At 43.3% G+C, this 19,670-nt stretch overlaps 1 protein-coding gene across 4 annotated transcripts in view; it reads right to left on the bottom strand.

Annotated features, from left to right (window-relative positions):
- The window catches only part of EIF4H (eukaryotic translation initiation factor 4H), a 147,904-nt gene that overhangs the window by 116,540 nt on the left and 11,694 nt on the right, over positions 1-19,670 (bottom strand). For all 4 annotated transcript variants that reach the window (XM_085649772.1, XM_085649773.1, XM_085649774.1 and 1 more), the window contains exon 2: positions 333-523. In XM_085649772.1, coding sequence (XP_085505898.1) covers positions 333-523 — 191 coding nt within the window. The remainder of the gene's footprint in view (positions 1-332; positions 524-19,670) is intronic.

Genomic DNA, 19,670 nt, shown 5'->3' with positions numbered 1-19,670 from the left:
TTTTTTAATTGTGACAATAGCGTTGTGCATAACGTGGTATGCATACCATGGTTTCATTCCTATGCTACATTGTCAAGTGCTGTGTGACTAAATATACTATACAGAGAGAAAGCATGAGGGAAGAAAAGAGCTTTCCATAAACAAGTGTAGACAGAAATAATGCACTTTGCTCAAGAAATGAAACTTGTGGTACACTCTGTGGACCATCACAGATTGTTGTGCACTGTGACTTAATTCTATATTCTAGTTTGAGAATCACTCCACCCAATCTTGTGTGCCTCGCCAAGGAAATCCAGACATCACGTATGAGCTCCAGCAATCAATACACATACCTTTAAATTTGTCTGTTTCTTTGTCTCTTACTAGCCGCACACTTCTTACACTGAGTTCCTTAAAAATTGCATCTATGTCTCCTTGTACTGTATTGAAGGGTAGATTTCCTACATATGCTGTGTACGGTGGGCTTGTAGGTAGGTCTTTCTGTTGCCGTGGACCACTGGAACCCATATCCCCACGGCGGGACCTAAAAAACAGAGCAGATAAATACTTTAATTGTAAAAAATTAATGACACTGCTGAACAAGCTAAAGAACATTTCATAAGTAACAAAAAGGCATGATTAGTTGATTCAGATAAATTACCCTCAATAATGGGCAGAGATAGAATAGTACTGGAGTGAAAATCCACATTTGACACTAATTTTGATCCCCTACCCCTTTCCCATTTCAACTAATGGCTCCCGAAGGGACATCATTGCTTAACTCTCAAGGAGACACACAGGTTTACCTCAGCACAATGGATGTACAAATCAAGTAAGTCTGGAGGGTAACTGCACTGAAGCAAAGCCCATCCAGTGCCTTCACAAGATTCAAGGTATTTATTAGATTAGATGGCATTACCAAACCAGTGACATTAACAGCTGGGCAACAGACCACTTCAACTAGAAGCATAAACAAGCATTGGCATAGCCAATAGGTCTCGCCTTTGGGACCTTTTAAGTGTTTAGTTATAGTTGTTAGTTGTTTAGTGACTATAAAGTAAGTGGAAAAAGAACCAATGACGGACACACTGCAGAACAATCTCATACATTCACCCCAGTACAGAGATCGGAGACTAAATCCATTGTTTTTTTGCTCACCATGCCATTCCAGTTTGGACGCTGCAATATGCAATTCAATCTTGACCCTGTGCCCAATGGAACAGTCCAGCCCAAACTGCCAGGCCAGGTCCTCCCTGGACTGAAAACATGCATCCTAGGACCGGTTGCGCGGTTTCAGACAGGATAGCTTGATTCCAGTGGCATGGAGAGCACGGGACTCACGTCTGAGCAAACCCGTCTCACTCGGGGTGACAAATGCAACAAGTATATGCAATAGGTCTCGCATTTGCGAGAGTTTAAGCTATTGCCATTGCAAATGTCAATGCCTTTTATTTAGGTTTTGATAATAAACACATAAATAAAAGGTATTGTTATTTACAACGTGAATAGCTCAAACTCTTGTAAATGCGAGACCTATTTTAAAGAAGCAACCGCCATTGTCCCGAGCTGCTTAGAAAGTGAAAGCGCGCATTGCGTATTGAAAGTTGCAGGAAAGTATGTACACCCCATGATATCACGTGACACCACTTATGCACATCACTTAACTCATGCACATCACCTCACGTCACTCGCATTCTGTAGAACCACTCCCCTCACTTTATTTCACTGTACTTGTAACCCTGTAAGTACTCACACTCATCTCTTCACTCACACATCATCATACCCGCCCCAGTGATGTGACTGCAGCCCCCGTTTCCTTCTCAATGCCTCGAGGAGCAGGTGTGACTCAGCCCCAGCCCTCCGCAGCCCGGAGCATCAGCATCTGTGAGACAGCAGCGGCAGCCATGGGGAATGAGATGAGACTGTGGGTCGGTGGGAATGTGGGAGAATGGTGGAGGGTCAGTGGGGTGAGGGAACCCAACAGCGCTGTAAAGCTGAGGATAGCGGCTTTGAAACCTGTAGGCACGACATCGAGGTTGAGCTTTGTGTGATCTTGGGCAAATGGGCAAGTTACGTTTCCCCTCAGTTCCTTTATGTGAACACATTACAAGCACTGTTAATACTAAGAAAAAGTATTATAAAACTTAGATTTACCATTACACTAATTTACATTAAACCTCTAATTTGCCCATATGATTCTTGGCAAGTAGGACAGTCAGAGTGAAGTTTATAGTTCTTTGCATGCAAGCATTACGGGCGCTCTATTAAAGAAAGAACTATAGGGCCACGGCGATTGCTATTCGTTACTGTTTATGAGGTGGGAGGGGAGCGTGCGCGCGCATTAAGAAAGTGAAACTGCATGAGGCTTGCGACGATGGAAGGGGGACAGGAGATGTACACGCGTACAGACACACGATGTGCATCTCAGTAAAAGACGCCGTACAAGTGCACATCGCGTGCACATCTTGTCCCCCTTCCAAACGCAAGTCAACAATAGATCTCCTGGCGACAGCGCTTTGCACTGCGTCGCTAGGCGAGACCTACAAAGAACTAATGATGGACAGAATGCAGAACAATCTCATACATTCACCCCAGTACAGAGATCTGGGCCTAAATCAATCGTTTTTTGCTCACCATGCCATTCCAGTTTGGACTCAGCCATATGCAAATCAGTCTTGACCCTGTGCCCAATGGGAACAGTGCAGCCCGAACTGCCAAGCCAGGTCCTCCCTGGACTGGAAACAAGCATCCTACAACCGGTTTCGGGGTTTCACCCCTCTTCAGCCAGGATAGCTTGATTCCAGTGGCATGTATGACATTGTTATACATTCTGTCCATCAATTGTCGTTTCTGCATTGGTCACCCAGAGTGGGAAGGGTATGCCCAGACGTGGGTCCCATGCTCTCCATGCTACTGGAATCAAGCTATCCTGGCTGAAGAGGGGTGAAACCCCGAAACCGGTCCTAGGATGCTTCTTTCCAGTCCAGGGAGGACCTGGCTTGGCAGTTCGGGCTGGACTGTTGCCATGAGGCACAGGGTCAAGACTGATTTGCATATGGCTGGGTTCAAACTGGTGCACCATGGTGAGCAAAAAAAGGATGGATTTAGGCCCAGATCTCTGTACTGGGGTGAATGTATGACATTGTTCTACATTCTGTCCATCAACTGTTGCTTTTGCATTTATAAAGTAAGTGGGGCACCAGATATTAAAGTCTGAAAATTGAGGTCACGTGCTGAAACATTGAGAGCTTATGGGCAACATCATTTTTTTTTAAATTCAATAAGATTCTTTTTTTTAAATTCAATACGATTTTTATTGCGATTTTGCCATAAAAAAGAAAAGAACAAACACACAAAGCTAAACAATGAGTCATACAAAAACATAGAACATGCACAAAGTCTGTGAATTCTACAATCTACGGTACCTTCCGCTTCCCTCTGTTTCTTTTATAGTCTGCCCTTCCCCTCTGTTCTAGTAAGGGGTCTCGCGTATGTAGGAGGGAGAAAGGGGACTGAGCTGCGGTAAGTGTATAGGAGCATAGGGGGAGAGAGAGAGCTTGGTAGTTTTGTTCTAAAAGCTAGGAGGCTGGAGTCGATCGCCTTTTTCATGGAGGTTCATACGGGCCTAGGTACTTGTCCATAGATGTCCACATCCCTCCACATCCCTCTGTTGGGTTGTCTCCACGGTGAGTCTCGTAGGGACATCGCGTCTGCACCTCTAAGGTATGTTACCCAGTTGAGCCACCCTTTGAACGATGCCTTGGATGTGTCCTTCCACTTATTTAGAATCATTTTAACCCCGGCAGTTAACAAAAGGTCGAGTAGATCGCTATCTCTTTGTGATAGTGGTTCTGTCGTGATAGGGGGTCGTTACCAGGGTTGCAAACTCTGGTTTAAGGGAACACCCTAGCATGTCTGTTAGAAAGGCAAAGATTTTTCCCCAGTAGGTTTTAACTTTAGGGCATTAAAAGAGGAGGTGTGCCAGATCTCCCTTCCCGCTATTACAGTTCCAGCATAGGCCATTTGTGTTTATGCCCAGTTTCACTAGGCGAGCAGGAGTCCAATGTAGTTTGTGTAAGATCCAGAATTTTGTGTGAGCTAGTACCGGGGTTACTTTAGTGTGTGTGTGTGTGTGTGTGTGTGTGTGTGTGTGTGTGTGTGTGTGTGTGTGTGTGTGGTTGGGAGGGAGATCATAGTATCTGGCTTTCCTTTTCGCTTAGAGTGTTACCTCGCTGCGACTTCCTGTAAGTTTGTGCTTTAACATGGAGTCTCGAAGTGCTTGGGCGCAGTAGCCTATAAATGTGTGACACTTGGTGGCCCATTTTGTTAAGGCTGGACATGTACTGGAAGATTGAGGGCATGGCATTGGACAGTCTCACTCTGGTCAATGCCGCTTTGATCTTTAGGAAGTTATATAATTTGATATCCGGTAGGGTGTGTTTGTTTTTGAGCGAGCTGAAAGTGATGGGTCTCCCTTCATCCTCAAGCTGGATGGGAAGGGATATTCCTGCTTCCACCCATGTCTTCATATAGAGCCTTTGTATTTTATTTTATTATTTGTCCATATTGATTCCCATCTCGAGGTTGTTATTCTATGTTCTAACTTCTGATCAACCTTCAGTAGGGCGTTTCTGGTGTTTGTAAGTATAGTGTTCATTAGAGTGTTGTGTCTGTTGGTTGTTAGAAGTGCTAGTGGCTCTAGGTTGTTTAACATGGCTCTTTCTACTTTCAGCCACGCCAGTGTGCATTCCTGGTCTGGTAGAATCCAGTAGCTACCCTGTTTTGCTAGGAAGGCCGTTTGAAAAGTCTTCAAGTCTGTCAGGTTTAAACCCCCCCAGAGTTTGCCAATCTTAGTTTAAGACTCATCCTTGGTTTTTTGTCTCGACTGATAAAGTTATTTAACATCTTGTCTATTTTGCGGTGAAAATAGACAGTGAGGGTTAGAGGGAGCATGTAAGTAAGGTAGTTGATCCTAAGTGTGACCATCATTTTGATTGTTTCAATCCTCCCCCCACCATGTGATAAATTTCGGTGACCATCCCTCAAGCAGCTTCTTTATCTTGCTCAAAAGCATTTTCTCATTGTATTCTAGCGTGTTTTTAAGATCTTTGTCGAAATAGACGCCGAGGTATTTGATGAACCCGGTTTGCCAAGTGAGGCCCGAGTCTCCCAATAGGTCTCTAGTGGTATATAAGTTGAGAGGTTTACATTCCGACTTCTCTCTGTTGAGTTCATAGCCGGAGTAAGCCGAATATCTATTTATGGAGTCCATAAGGGCCATGATGGACGTTTCAGGGCATGCAGTGACGACAAGGATGTCATCCGCATATGCCGCTAGTTTCGTTGTAGTATCCTTGATGGCAAAACCCTTCAAATTGTTTGACTCAATATCCTGGATTACTAGTTCTAGTGCAAGTAGGAATAGTAAGGGGGAATAGTGTGCATCCTGGTCTTGTACCTCTGTGGAGTCTAAAAGGTTCAGAGATGGCCCCGTTTACCACTATACGGGCCGTTGGTTTATCATATAGTGCCATAACTTTCTTTATGAAAGCACTACCTAGGTTGAAACTCCGCATGCAGTGTTCTAGAAAATGCCATGATACCCTGTCGAAAGCCTTCTCTGCGTCGAGTGCGATGGCCACTGCTGGGTTGGCTTGCTTGGCTGCTCTGTCGATAATGTGGCAGAGGAGTCTAGTGTTGTCGTGTGACATGCTTGATTTGAGGAAGCCCACTTGTGTGTTCCTTATAAGGTTTGGGAGTATCCCATTAAGCCTCACTGCTAGGATTTTTTCGCGTACATCTTGCAGTCCACGTTAATCAGGGATATAGGCCGATAATTTTGTGGGAACCGAGTGTTTTTGCCCTCCTTGGATATAACTATAATGTTCGCCTCGGACATTGTTTGAGAGATCGTCCCTGTCACTTCGCAATGGTTGAAAACTTCTCAACATTGGCTGTAGTAACGTGATAAATGTTTTATAAAAAAAAAGGTGGCTGTATAACCATCTGGTCCGGGAGCCTTAGTTGTTTTAAGAGACTTAACTGCCATTTCTATTTCGGTTGTGCTAATCTTTCTCCAAACTGAGTGAGTCTTCGGCTGTTATTTTTGGGAGGTTTAAGCTGTTCAGGTATTCGAAGCTGCCCTTTTCATCTAATGTTTGGTCCTTATTATAGAGCTCCTGGTAAAACCACTAAGTGTGCGTAGGATTTAATTATGTTGTGTGTGTGATGTTTTGGGAGCCTGAGCGCAGAGATGGTGTGTTGTCTTGGTTTGTGTTTTAGGTAGGATGCCAGGATTTTTCCCGATTTGTTGGCTTCGCACAGGTTAATTGCCTTTTATTTGTTTACCCTCAGACCTGCTCTCTAGCTTAGAATTCTGTTGAATTTGTATTTCTTCCTTGCAAGATTTGTGAGGACCCCTACGTTCTTTGTGTCTGAAATGTGTGATAATTCGAGTTCTTGAATATCTGGCTGTAGTTGGTTTAACTGGGCCTTGGCATTCTTATTCATCCTGCCTTTGATGTCCATGATCGTTCCCCTAATTGTGGTTTTCAGGGAGCCCCAAATGATTTTGGGGTCCGATCCTGCTGTGTTGTTAAAGTTAATGTATTCCTTTATGGCCTGTTCTATTACTTTGTTCTTTTAAAACATCGCTGTTGAATCTCTATCTACGGGGGTGGTCTTCGTAATGGCAGCCATTTAGTAGAAGGCTGATACAGGAATGATCTGAGCTTGTTCTCGTGGCTGTCCGTGTTCTCTATTAGGTGGGTGTGTGAGCCAGAGATCCGGGTGTTGAAGTCTCCAGGTGTTGAAGTCTCCAGGTGTCTTTCAAGTTGTACTTGGTACATACATTTTTAAGTACTTTATGCCCCCCCCGGAGGTAGTGTGTGGCAATGTGATTGTCTAAGGTGTAGTCTAGTGCCATATTGAAGTCGCCTGCCAGCACTGTTAACTTTTGTGGGAGCGCTTCCATCCTCTCTGACACGTTATCCCAGAAGATGGCATCGTCCGTGTTAGGACCATATATATTGAGTACATGATATTTTTCCTCTCCCCTTTCAGGTGTGTCAATAGGATTCTTCCCTCTAGGTTGCATTTGTGGTCTTCTATGCTTATCTTGGAGTTCCTATTTATCAAGGTGATCACTCCACGTGGTTTCCCTACGGCCTGAGAGCACACCATTTGCCCTACCCATCTTGCCCGAATCCGTTCTGCGTCATCCTGTGATAGCCTAGTTTCCTGGAGGAGAAATACGTCCGCTTTAGTTTTAGCTAAGTAGTCAAGTACTTTTTTCCTTTTGACTGGGTGGTTAAGGCCTTTGACATTTAAGGATACTATCTTCAGGTTGGATGGTCATTATGTGAAGCTAAGCTGGGGTTGTAAAGATCAGACCCTGACCCCTTTCATTGTGATAGTACCCACGTTGGCTCCTGGTGTTTCGGGAGTGTTGTCCCTGACTCGGGTCTCTCCCTGTGAAAATATCCGCTTTTACCCGTGCTCTGGTAGTTTCCACAATGTGCGTGATTGTGTAGGTGGGAAGATTGGGAGACAAGAAGGTACATGGTGTAGATGCCATATTTGAGTGCCTGACAAACAGTGCTAGTACTAACATGACACAAAAAACTAAGCCCCCCCCAACCCGCAAAAACTGTCCCTCTCACCCCCCGCGTCCTGCATCTTGAATTTTGGACGTGTGACAGCAAAGCTCCTGCTCCATTTCCCCTGGGATGTTATTTCTATAATGCTTATCTCCTTCGCGTACACAGTCACTTCCATTTTATTTGCTCTATTTGCACCCTAGTTAGAATGCAGGTCTGTGCCATAACATTATATTATTGTTCTAGTACTCGCTTCTAGTCATTGAAAATGCATGTTTGCGACTGTGGTTTCGGAGGTTTGTTCCTTCAAGGTGCAAAAAACAGTTCCCAGTTCGCAGTCTTTCCTGAAGGTCGATCCAGGACGGTGGTTCTTGAGGTAGCAGAGTGATTAGAAATAATAGTCTGATTGAGGTAGATAGTGAGGATGAGGTAGGTGGTTGTATATGTATTAGTGTCCACGGTTATAAGGTGAAAATAGCTTCACACGCTCTCTCCTAATTCTGGTGAGGCTCTTCTCTTGTTCGCGTTTGCTTGCGATAGCTCCATTTCCCGTGTAGACAGCCCTCATAAGTAGTTGGATAGATCGTTGGGGTTTTCGAAGATGTGCACTCTGCCCCCATCTGTGATTTTGAATTTCGTAGGACCTATGAAAGAGAAGAGGATTTTTTCTTCCTCAGCTTTTCTCTTTGTACAAGAAACAGTTTTCTTATGTCCACTGTGTGTTTAGAGTAGTCCCAAGTGAGGATTATTTTTTGACCGTTCCACATCACATTCTGTTATTCCCTGGTCAATGCAAAAATGGCTTTCGTATGCTTGAGTCTCAACGGATTGCATATTATGGGACGCGGCGCAGCCATATTCGTTGGTCTATAGGCCGGAACTCTGTAGGCTTTGTCTAGCTCCACAGGCATATCGACCTTCAGGTTGGTGAGTTTAGGGATCATATCCTGTAGGAAGGCCATGCATGAACCGTCTTCTTCGGCGATTCCTAGGATCCTGATGTTCCCCTTTTTATTGTGGTCATCCAGCTCAGCTGTTTGTTTTAGTAGTATTGCTGTTTTTGAGAGTTCTTGCAGAGCCTTGTTGGATTTTTGTTGTCTTCCACATCGCTTACCCTCTGTTCTACTTCCGCTAGTCTATTATTTTGCTGCGTGTATGCCTGCTCTAATGGCAGCCTATTCCAGCTGTATAGTTTGCGTGGTCGATTTCGCTAGATCATGTACATCTGCCAATTTTTTTAGGATCATGTCCAGCGTGCTGTTAATGTCTGGTCTTTGTTTGATAGGGGATTCCAGATTCTCACTCATTTTTAGGTCTGGCGAGACTTATTTTGCTTGTTGCGTGAGCTTCTCATCGTTACCAGCCATCGCTGCTCGTCCCCTCTTCTCCTGTTGTAGGGTGAGCCTTCCTCTAACCTTCCGCTCGGATTGATTCTCTTATGGGTCTTCTTTGTTAAGTGTCTTTAGATTCCTCGATTCTAATCTGTCTTAGAGTCACAGGCTGGTGTTGTGCTATGAGTGGCGAATAGGACCAGTTGGTCTATGCATGTAGGCTGTATGTTAGTTATGGGTCTTGCTGTGGTGCTCTGGGTTGAATAGCGTTTTTTTTTTTGGTTTTCGGCTGAGCCGGCCATTCCACGCTATGCATCCCGCTGAGTTTCATCGTCCTGCAATTATTCTTATTGTGTATGGTTCCCTGTAAGTGGCGTCTTTTGGTGCCGAGGTGTATTGTCCTTCTTGGACTGCGTTCTGGGTCTCTCCTGGACTCTTGGGCGGCGTTCCCCTTTCAGTTGTTACACTGGGCTTTAGCTGGTGGTGTTATATGCCGCAGATCACACTGTAGTCTGGTGCGAGTAAAAAAATATGCGGAGCGGATCGGGCTATGCGGCTGTGCCTTTTGAGTCTTTTTTTCTTTTTTTACCCCTTTAGTTTATCTTGTTGATTCCCTGAGATTCGAACCTGCGCACGGCTTGGGAATGTTAATTTGGACCCTCCGCTCCGAGTTAGTATTTCGTCGCTCCCCACACGTTATGCTGGTCGAGCGCGTTGTCCCTTGCTTAACTTTGTTGCTGTTTGTAGTGCGATCCCAAGATGGTGGCACCCAGCCAGTAGTTTCGGTTTCACTCAGGGAGAGTTGGAGCATTAGGCGTGCCTCTGATCTTCCACTAGACTTCGGGATGCAATAATCTCAATTTGTGATATAAGACCCCCCCTATCTGCGAGGCTTCTTCCTCACACCCGCCGTCTGAGCAAGACTTTGCGTTGTTCTCCGAACCTATCGCATCGTTATTGTTTTTGTTTTCCCCAAAATGGCGGCCCCATCAACCAGTGACAGTTTCAGTTTCTCGCCAGATATTTAGCGGACCTCCGTTTGTCTCTATGTCAGCGCTGTCATTTCTGCGATATCGCATGGAGTTTCCACAGCACTGACCTTACGTGAGAGTGAACGGGTTTGTTGCAGGGCTCACCGTGTGCGTGGCTGAATATGGGTTTTGCCTCGGGGTAGTTCAGCTTGCAGCCACCATCTTGGGCCCTCTTCTCTGGTCAGGGTCTTTTCCTCTTGGATTTTCCTCATCCCTCGTTGCTTGCTTGATTGATTTAAGCAGCGCTGCAGTCTCTGCTTGTTCCGACGTCCTCGGGTGCCCTCACTTTTCTGTTTCTCTCAGCCCATGTAAGTTCTTTTGTGATGCTCGCTCCGAGGATCAACGGAGCTATGGAGTCAGGCGCCTGCACCCATTGCTGTCCAAACCACGCCCCCTAGCAAAATGTTTTCTGAACACTATTTGTGCATAACCTGAGAGTTGCAACATTGGGCTGGTTTTTGGGCTGATACTGCTCTGTGTTGGGCTGAATTTGGGCATATACTTGGACAGCTTTGGGCTTCAGATGGGTCGCAAAATATGGCAACACTGCTGGGCACGAAACTTGTAGCTTGGTAGGCAGAGCACAAATGTTCGTTGAGATTGCAAATGTGTACCTATGGAATGAACACACATGCCCAGCACAGGCCGAGCACAAACGCAGCGTGTGACGCCTTGCAGTTTTATATAGCATGATCGACCCGAAGTTAATGGAGCGCTTTACATAACAGTTGCATTACACAAGGTCACATTTCTTTATTTTTCTATTTTTTGGGCACGACCATTCTAAGTGATTTCCCCAGAATTACAGGGTGTCGAGCCGATGCCATGACTAGAAACTGGTTCCACAGTATCAAAGATAGCTCCACATCCTCTCCCTTGTACAGGCGATACTCAAAGGCCTCCTGAAGCTTGACCTGGGGACGACTTTCTTTGCTGAGACCCCTGCAGTGTTCACGGGACGAGTCTATAGATTTCAATGGTGCAATATAGCGCAACCCTAGCTTCAAGGAGCACGAGGTGCTTTGCAGAGGACATTTTATTGCACCGGTAGAGCCCAGACAGGTGTTGCCGTACCTGGAGCGCGCGATCTTGTTAAGTTATCCACTAGTCTTTTAAATGTAGGGTTTAAGTAATGGGGGAGGGGGGGTACCTTAAGGCTTCGTTTTTTGTTGTTTTAACTACACATTTTCATACTACACAAATCTGCATTGCATATCTTCCCAGATCGGGGCAAGAACGTGATTTCCATGATGTATACGATTTTCCCTTTAGTTTTGGCACATGTGACTTTATTCAGGCCCATCCCCCCATCCTTCCTCACACCAACTACTGTCACATTGAAATCAATCTTCCGATTTACAACCCGGAATATTTCACTGTTTCTTCTCCTATTATCTACGGTTACACAGGGCTGCCTCACAATCCAAAGGTGTGCCCCCAGCACAGAGAGATGGCGACACCCACGCGACTTTACTTTTTAATTGTTTGGAAACAGTTTTGCTTTTCTTCCATATCCGTCAGAGAACTGTTGAAATATGCGCCTAAGACAACAATATGTGGTTTAAACTAAAGCCAACTTGAAGCAGAAACTATAGACTATTGCTAAAATCCTCTTGATTTGTGAGGCCCCAGGTTATCACATACATGACCTTTGTGCCCGATAAAGTATATTTGTGAAATCTTCCTTAAAGTTGATAAAGCTCCGTTCAAGCCACGCCCAGTCGTTTCCGTGACCCGAGGACACATTCACACTAGAGTCCACTGTCTGACTTTCACATTCAGCAGCATCAGGTACCCAGCGTTCACTCACTAGTTACTCATTGGGCCAGTGACTGACTCACTCTGGCTGTCACTTTCCTGCCCACTGAAGAGTATCCAGACCACTCTCATAGTAACTCAGTCGCTCTCTTGTCCACTGACACTCTCTCGTCACCCACCGGCTCGCTGCGCCCCTCACCTCAGAGGTGCAGCTCTCCTGACACACCCAACCCCGCTGACAGCACTGAGGGCCGCTCTGCTTCCGCCTCAGACTGCACACGCAGTTCTCACCCTGAAGGGTGGATAAGGCTCAGCTGTGGAGGACGGGAGCGAGAGAGACGCGAGGGCAGGATGGGGATCGGGGACACATGAACTCTACCCTCATTCACCGCCCGGGGTCACCCCCTACTGCCTGTGAGGAGAGAGATGAGCCGAGCAGCAGCCCCTGGCAGTGCCTTTGGCCACTTGGTACCACCATGAGGCACTTGTGAAGGAAACCCCGTGGCTCGCACGACAAGAGATCACTCGAGTGAAGAGACTATTTGTCAGAACAGCCTGATAACACTGCTCATGGGTCTAGTGTGTCGGGGGGGGTATTGGGGAGGGGGGGGGGGGGGGGGTGTTACTCAAACCTCATTTAAACAGATTAACAGTGGCTTAACGGCTAGGGCGGCCGACTTTGGTAGAACCAGGTTTGAGTCTAGCGGAAGGCTCAAACATCCTGCGATTCTGGGAAAATCACTTCATCACCCCTTGCCTAAAAATGAATGTGCCCGTCTGTAATGAAACTTGTGCTCATGTAAAGCGCTCCGATACCTTCGGGTCGAGTTTGCACACTATAAAACTGCAAGTAGAAAAAAAAAAAAAAAAAAAAACACACAACACTGCAACAAAGAGATGCGAGTCTCTAGTATATGCGAAAGTCACCCAGGAGACATTCTACGAAGCGATGTAAGCCGACCTCTACAGCCCCTGGGAGATATTCAAAGGTTACAACCTTTTTAAGATCCTGTACTCTTAAGAATTAAAAATTTACATAACTGTATTAATCCTTTCTGGGCTCAAAAAATTCACTTGACCACTCGCATTTGCGAGTCAGATTAATTCAGAACGAGCTATTTTTAGGTCCTACTCGCCCTTACTGGCGAATAGGAATACAAACTGACACTTGACCTCTGCATCTGAAAACAGGGGAAATGTGACAAAATAAGAAGATTTAAAGGCATCTTTATTGCTCACAAAGTAAATGAGCAATAAAAATGCTTTTACATCTTGTTAACATGTCACATTTGCTCAGCTTTCAGATTAGAGGTCAAGTGCTTTTCAGTTGGGTTGAGAAGATTTTGTAGGTTACTAGACCTGTAGGTCTAGTGCATTTTTTATGATTTTTCGAGCCCTGCCTTTATGCAGACTTCGCAAATATACTATTTGCCTGCAGGAATGATTTTTCTTTTTTACAAATGCACCTAGGATCACAGTTGTCAAGACTAACAGAAGAACATGTTCACAGCCCACTCTGAAGAGCGTGCAGTGGTTCCTACTACCCACAAGACTGTCATCCAAATCACAACTATTAGCCACAAAGATTTTATACAGCAACAATTACGTTGCCTTCTTAAGAAAATTAAAGTCCCTTCCTAAATCAAGTGCAAATTTTACCTCGGTTTTGGGGTTATTCACATTAATGAGAACATGTGTTTAAGGATTGATTGTTATAACACTGTAAAACAAGCATTGCCATAGCCAATAGGTCTCGCCTTTGGGACCTAATAAGTATTTAGTTATGCAGCACAATATCCTTACTGCAACAACACTAACTGTTGCAGGGTTAAACACTTATAAGGTCCCAAAGGCGAAACCTATTGGCTATGCCAATGCCCGTTATTAATTCCTACCAGCTGGTATCTCTGTAGTAACCATGTTTAACTTGTAAAGACCTTTGTAAATACCAATGCACTTTATTTTAAATTTCTTTCCTACCGGTTGAATTAGTGAACACCTCCCAGCTGAATGTTTGCTAGGAAAAGAGCAGCCCAGGTCAGCGAAGATTGCTTTTGTTTCTTGCTCTCAATGTCAGTTGGAATTTGTGATTCCTTGAGTTAACGAGAAACCTTCCAAGCAGAACAGTGATTTCTGGATATGATGGAAAAGATAAAACCCAGCTGAAAAAAATTAAATTGCTCATTGCTGATTCCTTTAAACTATTTTTAGCAATCAAAAATCGCATATTCCTTCAAGACACGTAAATAACTCCGTATTCGAGACGGAGTTTTATTTTTTTCCATTGCCTAGTACTGTTAGTAATTTCAATAATGCGCCCGTAATGCAAAAAGCATCTACGTTGAATGCAATATTGTTCACGACTGTTAGACATGCAGGTGGCGCTGTGGGTACGTGAATTAACTCAAGAGCGAAAGAAAAATGCCACAGTTCTGCAGCACTTTCTATCACCCCGTACAGGCAGAGTTATCATCAATGTCTAAATATAATAAGGCGAACTTACAAAAGAACACTGTGGTACACAGAAGTGGTACTTTTGATGCGTTTGCATGTCTTCAAACTATTGTGAACAGACGGGGGCAAAACTATTTGAGGTAATACGAAGAAATATGTTTAACAAACTTGCTTTTGAAATAATTCACGCTGTCCATGATAAAGAAGTGATTTCCGTAAGCTAAAGTAATCGCGATGAAAGCGAAAGTGATAGCGATGACGCACTCTGTGCTCAGCACGCGCGAGCAGCAGTGTCGATTGCAGAGGCGGAGCGAGGCGTGCGCGTAACCGAAAGCTGGTGGCCAGCAACAGCCTTTGGAAGCATTTACAAAAGCCACAGACTAAATGTCTCGCAGAGCAGCGCATGCGCTGACTCAGCGAGACCTAAAAAGCTGTAAACCAGCTGTCTCCAACCAGTCAATCGCAAGCTACTAGTAGCTCGCAGACACCTTCAGACTAGCTTGCAAACTTGAATTCATTTTTAAATAAGCAGCAGGGTCACATTTTCCTTTTAACATTAATGGAAGGTTATGTTTATTTTACATTATCAAAACCAAGCAGGGCAGTGCTCAGTCAGATTTATGACCAGTGCTCCCGGTTTTATGGTGCTTATTTTTTTTTAACATTTCCGTCTGTATTTATCCATATTTTTTTTTTACAGTCTTATTGGTATTTATCCTTATTTATTTTGTGTTTTGAGAATAAACAGTCCTAACACTGTATATTTCCACATTTAACTGATAAACATGCACTCATACTTTGCTACCTGTCGCGTTTTAGCAAATTAAGAACCCAAATATAGCTAAACCATACACCCACAGGTAAATATGAGTTTTATAATACAAATATACACTAACACATGCCTCTTTCAGGGAAATCTGAACCTCTTTTTTAACATCCCATCCGGTGTATCTGCTCACCTGTTGTCCTAGAAAGCATGAGACAGCATGGGCTGTCACCCAAAGAAGCATTATTTTCTGCTTTTAAAAATAAATACAGACAGGAAACACATTGTTTTCTGTCTGTATTTATCTGTAAAAAAAAAAATAAAAAATAAAAAAAAAATCAGGAAAAACTGGGAGCCTTATTTATGACCCAGGCTGGTGCACATAGGTGAAGAACTGAAGCACTGAGGTTTTACACTCTTACATAAAAGTCCTTGTCAAGTCTATATTCAAGTGAGAAATAAATGATGAATGCTTTTTAATGGGAGAAAATGTAAATGAAAAGAAAAAAAAAAAAATGTACCTTACTGTTCAAGTTGACTCAATGTATATTGTTTTTTGTAATATTAATTTATTTATTTTTTGAGAGAACAACACAGATTGGCACAAACCGCGTACCCATTTCAGCCAATAAACATTACATGCAAGTACAGACTGGGTTTCAATCATTACATTTTTCAGCAAAGTTATACTGAGAGCAGGTAAGTGATCAACAAACAGTAGGCCATTACAATCAATATGGGTAAACATACCAGCCTGAATTAGGTGGAGTACCAAATTACTCATTTGAAACATCAATATTGTGATAGTCAATCCACCCACCCTAGACTTTACGAATCTTATGTGGGCAACCTTTAGAGCTGTAGGTGACCTGCTCAGAAGTCATGTACAGGTCCATTCCTTTCCTCCATTCCGACATAGATGGCGGCTCAGGGGCCCCCCATTGTTTTGCCACATTAATCTTCGCTACTACTAGTCCCAAGTTACACAGGAGCAGAATCACTTAGGGGAATATTAACATAGTTGGGTCATCTTTGGATTCGGCAGGGAGTAGTGCCCACACCACCTTACCTAGTATGTGCACTACTTTCTTCCAGTACGTACGCATGGTTGGGCAGCCCACAGGATATGTGGGATTTCTCCTCTCTGGCCCCCTACACCTCAGACACTCCGGAGACATCGCCTTCCCAATTCTGTGCAAGCTTGCGCGGTCAAAATAAAACCGGTGAAAATCTTTAAATTGGATGAGTTTCAATCTGGACTTGATCGCCACTTCTTTCAGGTGCATTAAAGTTGCCTCCCAATCTAGATGATCCATTTCCCCAAACTCAGATTCCCACTTAGCGCTCTGCCTCTTCAGGTTATACGGTACAAAATTGCTGGTTTTGTAAACTGAGGAAAGAGCTTTTATTCGTCAGCTTTCCCATTGAAAACCAGCACTCTAGAGGCGCATATTCGGGAAGAACGAGCACTATATCTTTATTTTAATTTTCTTTAATTTCAAAGTCTCGCCTTGACACAGCAGGCATCTTGCTCCCAGTGGCTGACAGACAAGGTGCCATATTCATAATTGAAAAGTACCGCCATTACTTTATGGGGGAGAAAGTTAAAGTGCAGAAAAATTTTCTATTTTATAAATACTTTTGCAGAACAAATTTTTTCTATTGAAAAAAATGGTTGTAGGTTTGAAACATGAAAAAGGTGCCACATATAGCAAAAGGTATGTCCTGTGCCACAAGCACATGACACAGGCCCCCAGTCACAGATACCTTTGGGGATGTATGAATGGGAAATGTGTAACGTTCTCCCTGGCAGACCATTCACAATGCCCCTAGTCAAAGTATTTTGTTTACACCATAGGATCTGGCATAAAGTCAATGAAGCTGGGAGTGTGGGTGGGGAAGGGGTCTAGTAACAATGCAGGCATTTCTAAGCCTTCAGTAGGTTACGATGATTGTCACTAATCAGAAGTAGCTCTCACTACAGAAAAGTCTGGAGACCCTTGCTGTAGACCGCTACCGTGTTACATGAAATCTCAAAGATTAAAGCAGTAGGAAAGGGCATGGTTTCCACTCCACCCCCGAAAACTTGGGAGTACGAGATGTGTGTGTGATAGGTTATGTCATTTTTCAACTAGTTGCATATCATTTGTTAATTTAGCATAGATTAGTTAAGTTTATGACTGTGCCTGTGGGCTGCTAATAACCAAGGCTAAAGGTCCAATTAGAGCCATATACCTAGACTGTTTATTATGAAAATGTATAACAGTGACAGAAGGTCTGACTTATTTATTGCAAAAGCATTTGTCGCGGCAAATATACCTGTAGGGGTGAATTGTTTTTACTTTGTCTTGAAGGATACAGACAGGAATTTTCTTACATGGAATGTCACAGATTACTGTAGATGACAAGAGTTTGGATGATCTCAGACCTACCCTCAGGATTAGAGATTTGCAAAGGGACTATGAAATTTAATAGGGTTTAAATACAGTTTTGTCAACTATTTTTTTCTACATATTTCCAATTTCATGGCTGTCTGCCTGAGGGCTGCCTGTTTACGTGAAATACAGTAGGCCTGACAGTTATGACAAACTGTACAGCTATAGGCCTGAATGGTTCATTGGGAGACATTGTCTTAACAAAGCAGGCCTATGAAATCTGACAAAGGCAGAATGCCAGCTTTATTTATTGTGAAAAACATTTGTTTAACCCAAAAGGTCTTAAAATGTGTATTGGTATTATGGTATGTTAAAGTGAGTAGGCAGTTTTTTTTTTTTTTTTAATTATATGGCGTGTCACAGATTACTATGTTATGCAAAGGTCTGACAAACTCTGTAGTAGAAGATTTGCACTCTGATAATCCTGGTATGGTCCTTAAGGGAGATTTGTATATTGTTTTGCAAACTGCAATTCTATAAATATTTAAGTTCATCTTTGAAAGGAAGCCTAAGCACTAGTACTACAAAGCCAAGTATAGAGTCCAAGCTGTAAGGACATAGGTTAAACAATTTTCTTTATTGATGATATGGAAGGTTGTGCAATCTTCAGAACACAGAAAACAGGACACATGTGTCACGCAGTGAGTTTTTCAAGCTTACAGCAAAAAAGGTTGCAATCTCAGGTTAGAAAATAGGGAGGGCCAAGCAGCAAAATGAATTAACTTTCTAAGACGACACCTTATGTGGTGTTCAAGTTGGATCGAACACAAATCATAGCACGGTAGATCGAAAATCAAGTCTTATTGGATTATGCAGGAAACCACACACTTGAATCTAAATAATGGTCCGGTCACTCAATAAGTTTAGAGTGTAAGAACAATGCAGAGAAGGCGAAAGGCACAAAGAGATTGGGGCTTACTATGGTCTCCTTCTAAATTGATTTGATACGATACGAGTGGTCAGAAGTTTATATTTGGATCGAATCTTGTTCCACTTTAATATTCCTATAGGTGTAGGTACATTGTTCTTACGCTCTAAACTTATTGAATGACCGGAACATTATTCACATTCAAGTTTGTTGTGCCTTCTTCCACAATCCTCAAGCATATCCAACAAAGTGAGGGTGCTTCAGAGCCTATTACCTTAGTTTTGCATCTTATCCATTTATGCGTACCTTCTATTTATTTATTTTCTTTTTTTTTATATAAAGAGCGCCCTGAAGAGCCCTAGACTATGGTACTAGGCTGCTCGCTTACCACTCATTTCATAGGCAGTGACCTCCATCCCATGCAGCTACTGCTTCTAAACAATGCAGCCACCTTAGAATGGTATTATCCTTAGTGTATCATTGTTTTGCCATTCTAATGTTGGTCATGTTTATAAGCACTAGGTCAGTCACCTTGGATTGGAATAACAATGACACTATGCACAATACTGTTGCACAACGTCAACCTAGAGTAAGGATTACCAAATGGCCTTAACGGCAGGTATGGTGCAGAGTGTTTTATTGTTTTCCTATTCAAGACGGTCAATGAGCCTAACGTGGTGGACATGTTCGAATTTTAAAAAAAATTACACACTGTAAAAAGTCACCAGCTGCTATGTTTAATTGTATTTTTTATTGAAAGCATATACATGCCCACCACATTTAGGCGGCAGCATGTTTTTTTCTGCTTTTATTCTCATAGTTTGTCTTGCATATGCTTGTTGAGTTCCAATGCAAGGTTCACTGTGAATTGGTAAGTGTGTAAATGCAAAAATAAAAGAATTAGTCACTGGGTGCACGAATAGATGAATGACTGCAAGGATGCGTGAGTGAATCGTATGAAGATTTTTTGTTTTAACGATCTTTTTATTGTTGAAGACAAGCAGAACAACATGACATACCCATATTATGCCTCATTCACCATTCCATTCTTGTACAGCAAGGTCAACTTTAATCTTTTACATGCAACCTCCAATACAGACCTGCATCTTTTCCTTTTCTTACCTCTCTTCGCTATTGAGGGGGCCAAGGCCGGGTTGTCTTTATTACACTCTCCATTCGTAAGTTCTGTATCTTTCATAGGGACTCAGAACACTCATTTAATAGGACAAGTTCCACATTCAGAATAGGTGTTCTGATAAGTTAGGAACACACAAGACGATCAGACTTGCCAAGAAAGAAAATAAAGATAACCACTCATGCCTAGAAACTGCTAACCTTAAACTACTGCTTGCCTTCATTAAAATAAGCAAGATATTTTGATATCAAATAGGCTTAATGCAAATGTGCTGGCATCTCAGCTAGCTATCACAGCACATTTTCACTGGGGAGC

The sequence above is a fragment of the Triturus cristatus genome, chromosome 3_2 (assembly GCF_964204655.1).
Source record: "Triturus cristatus chromosome 3_2, aTriCri1.1, whole genome shotgun sequence".
NCBI classification, from domain to species: Eukaryota; Metazoa; Chordata; class Amphibia; order Caudata; family Salamandridae; genus Triturus; species Triturus cristatus.
The sequence above is the reverse complement of the archived record's forward strand: the minus strand, read 5'-3'. Positions and strand labels throughout refer to the sequence as shown.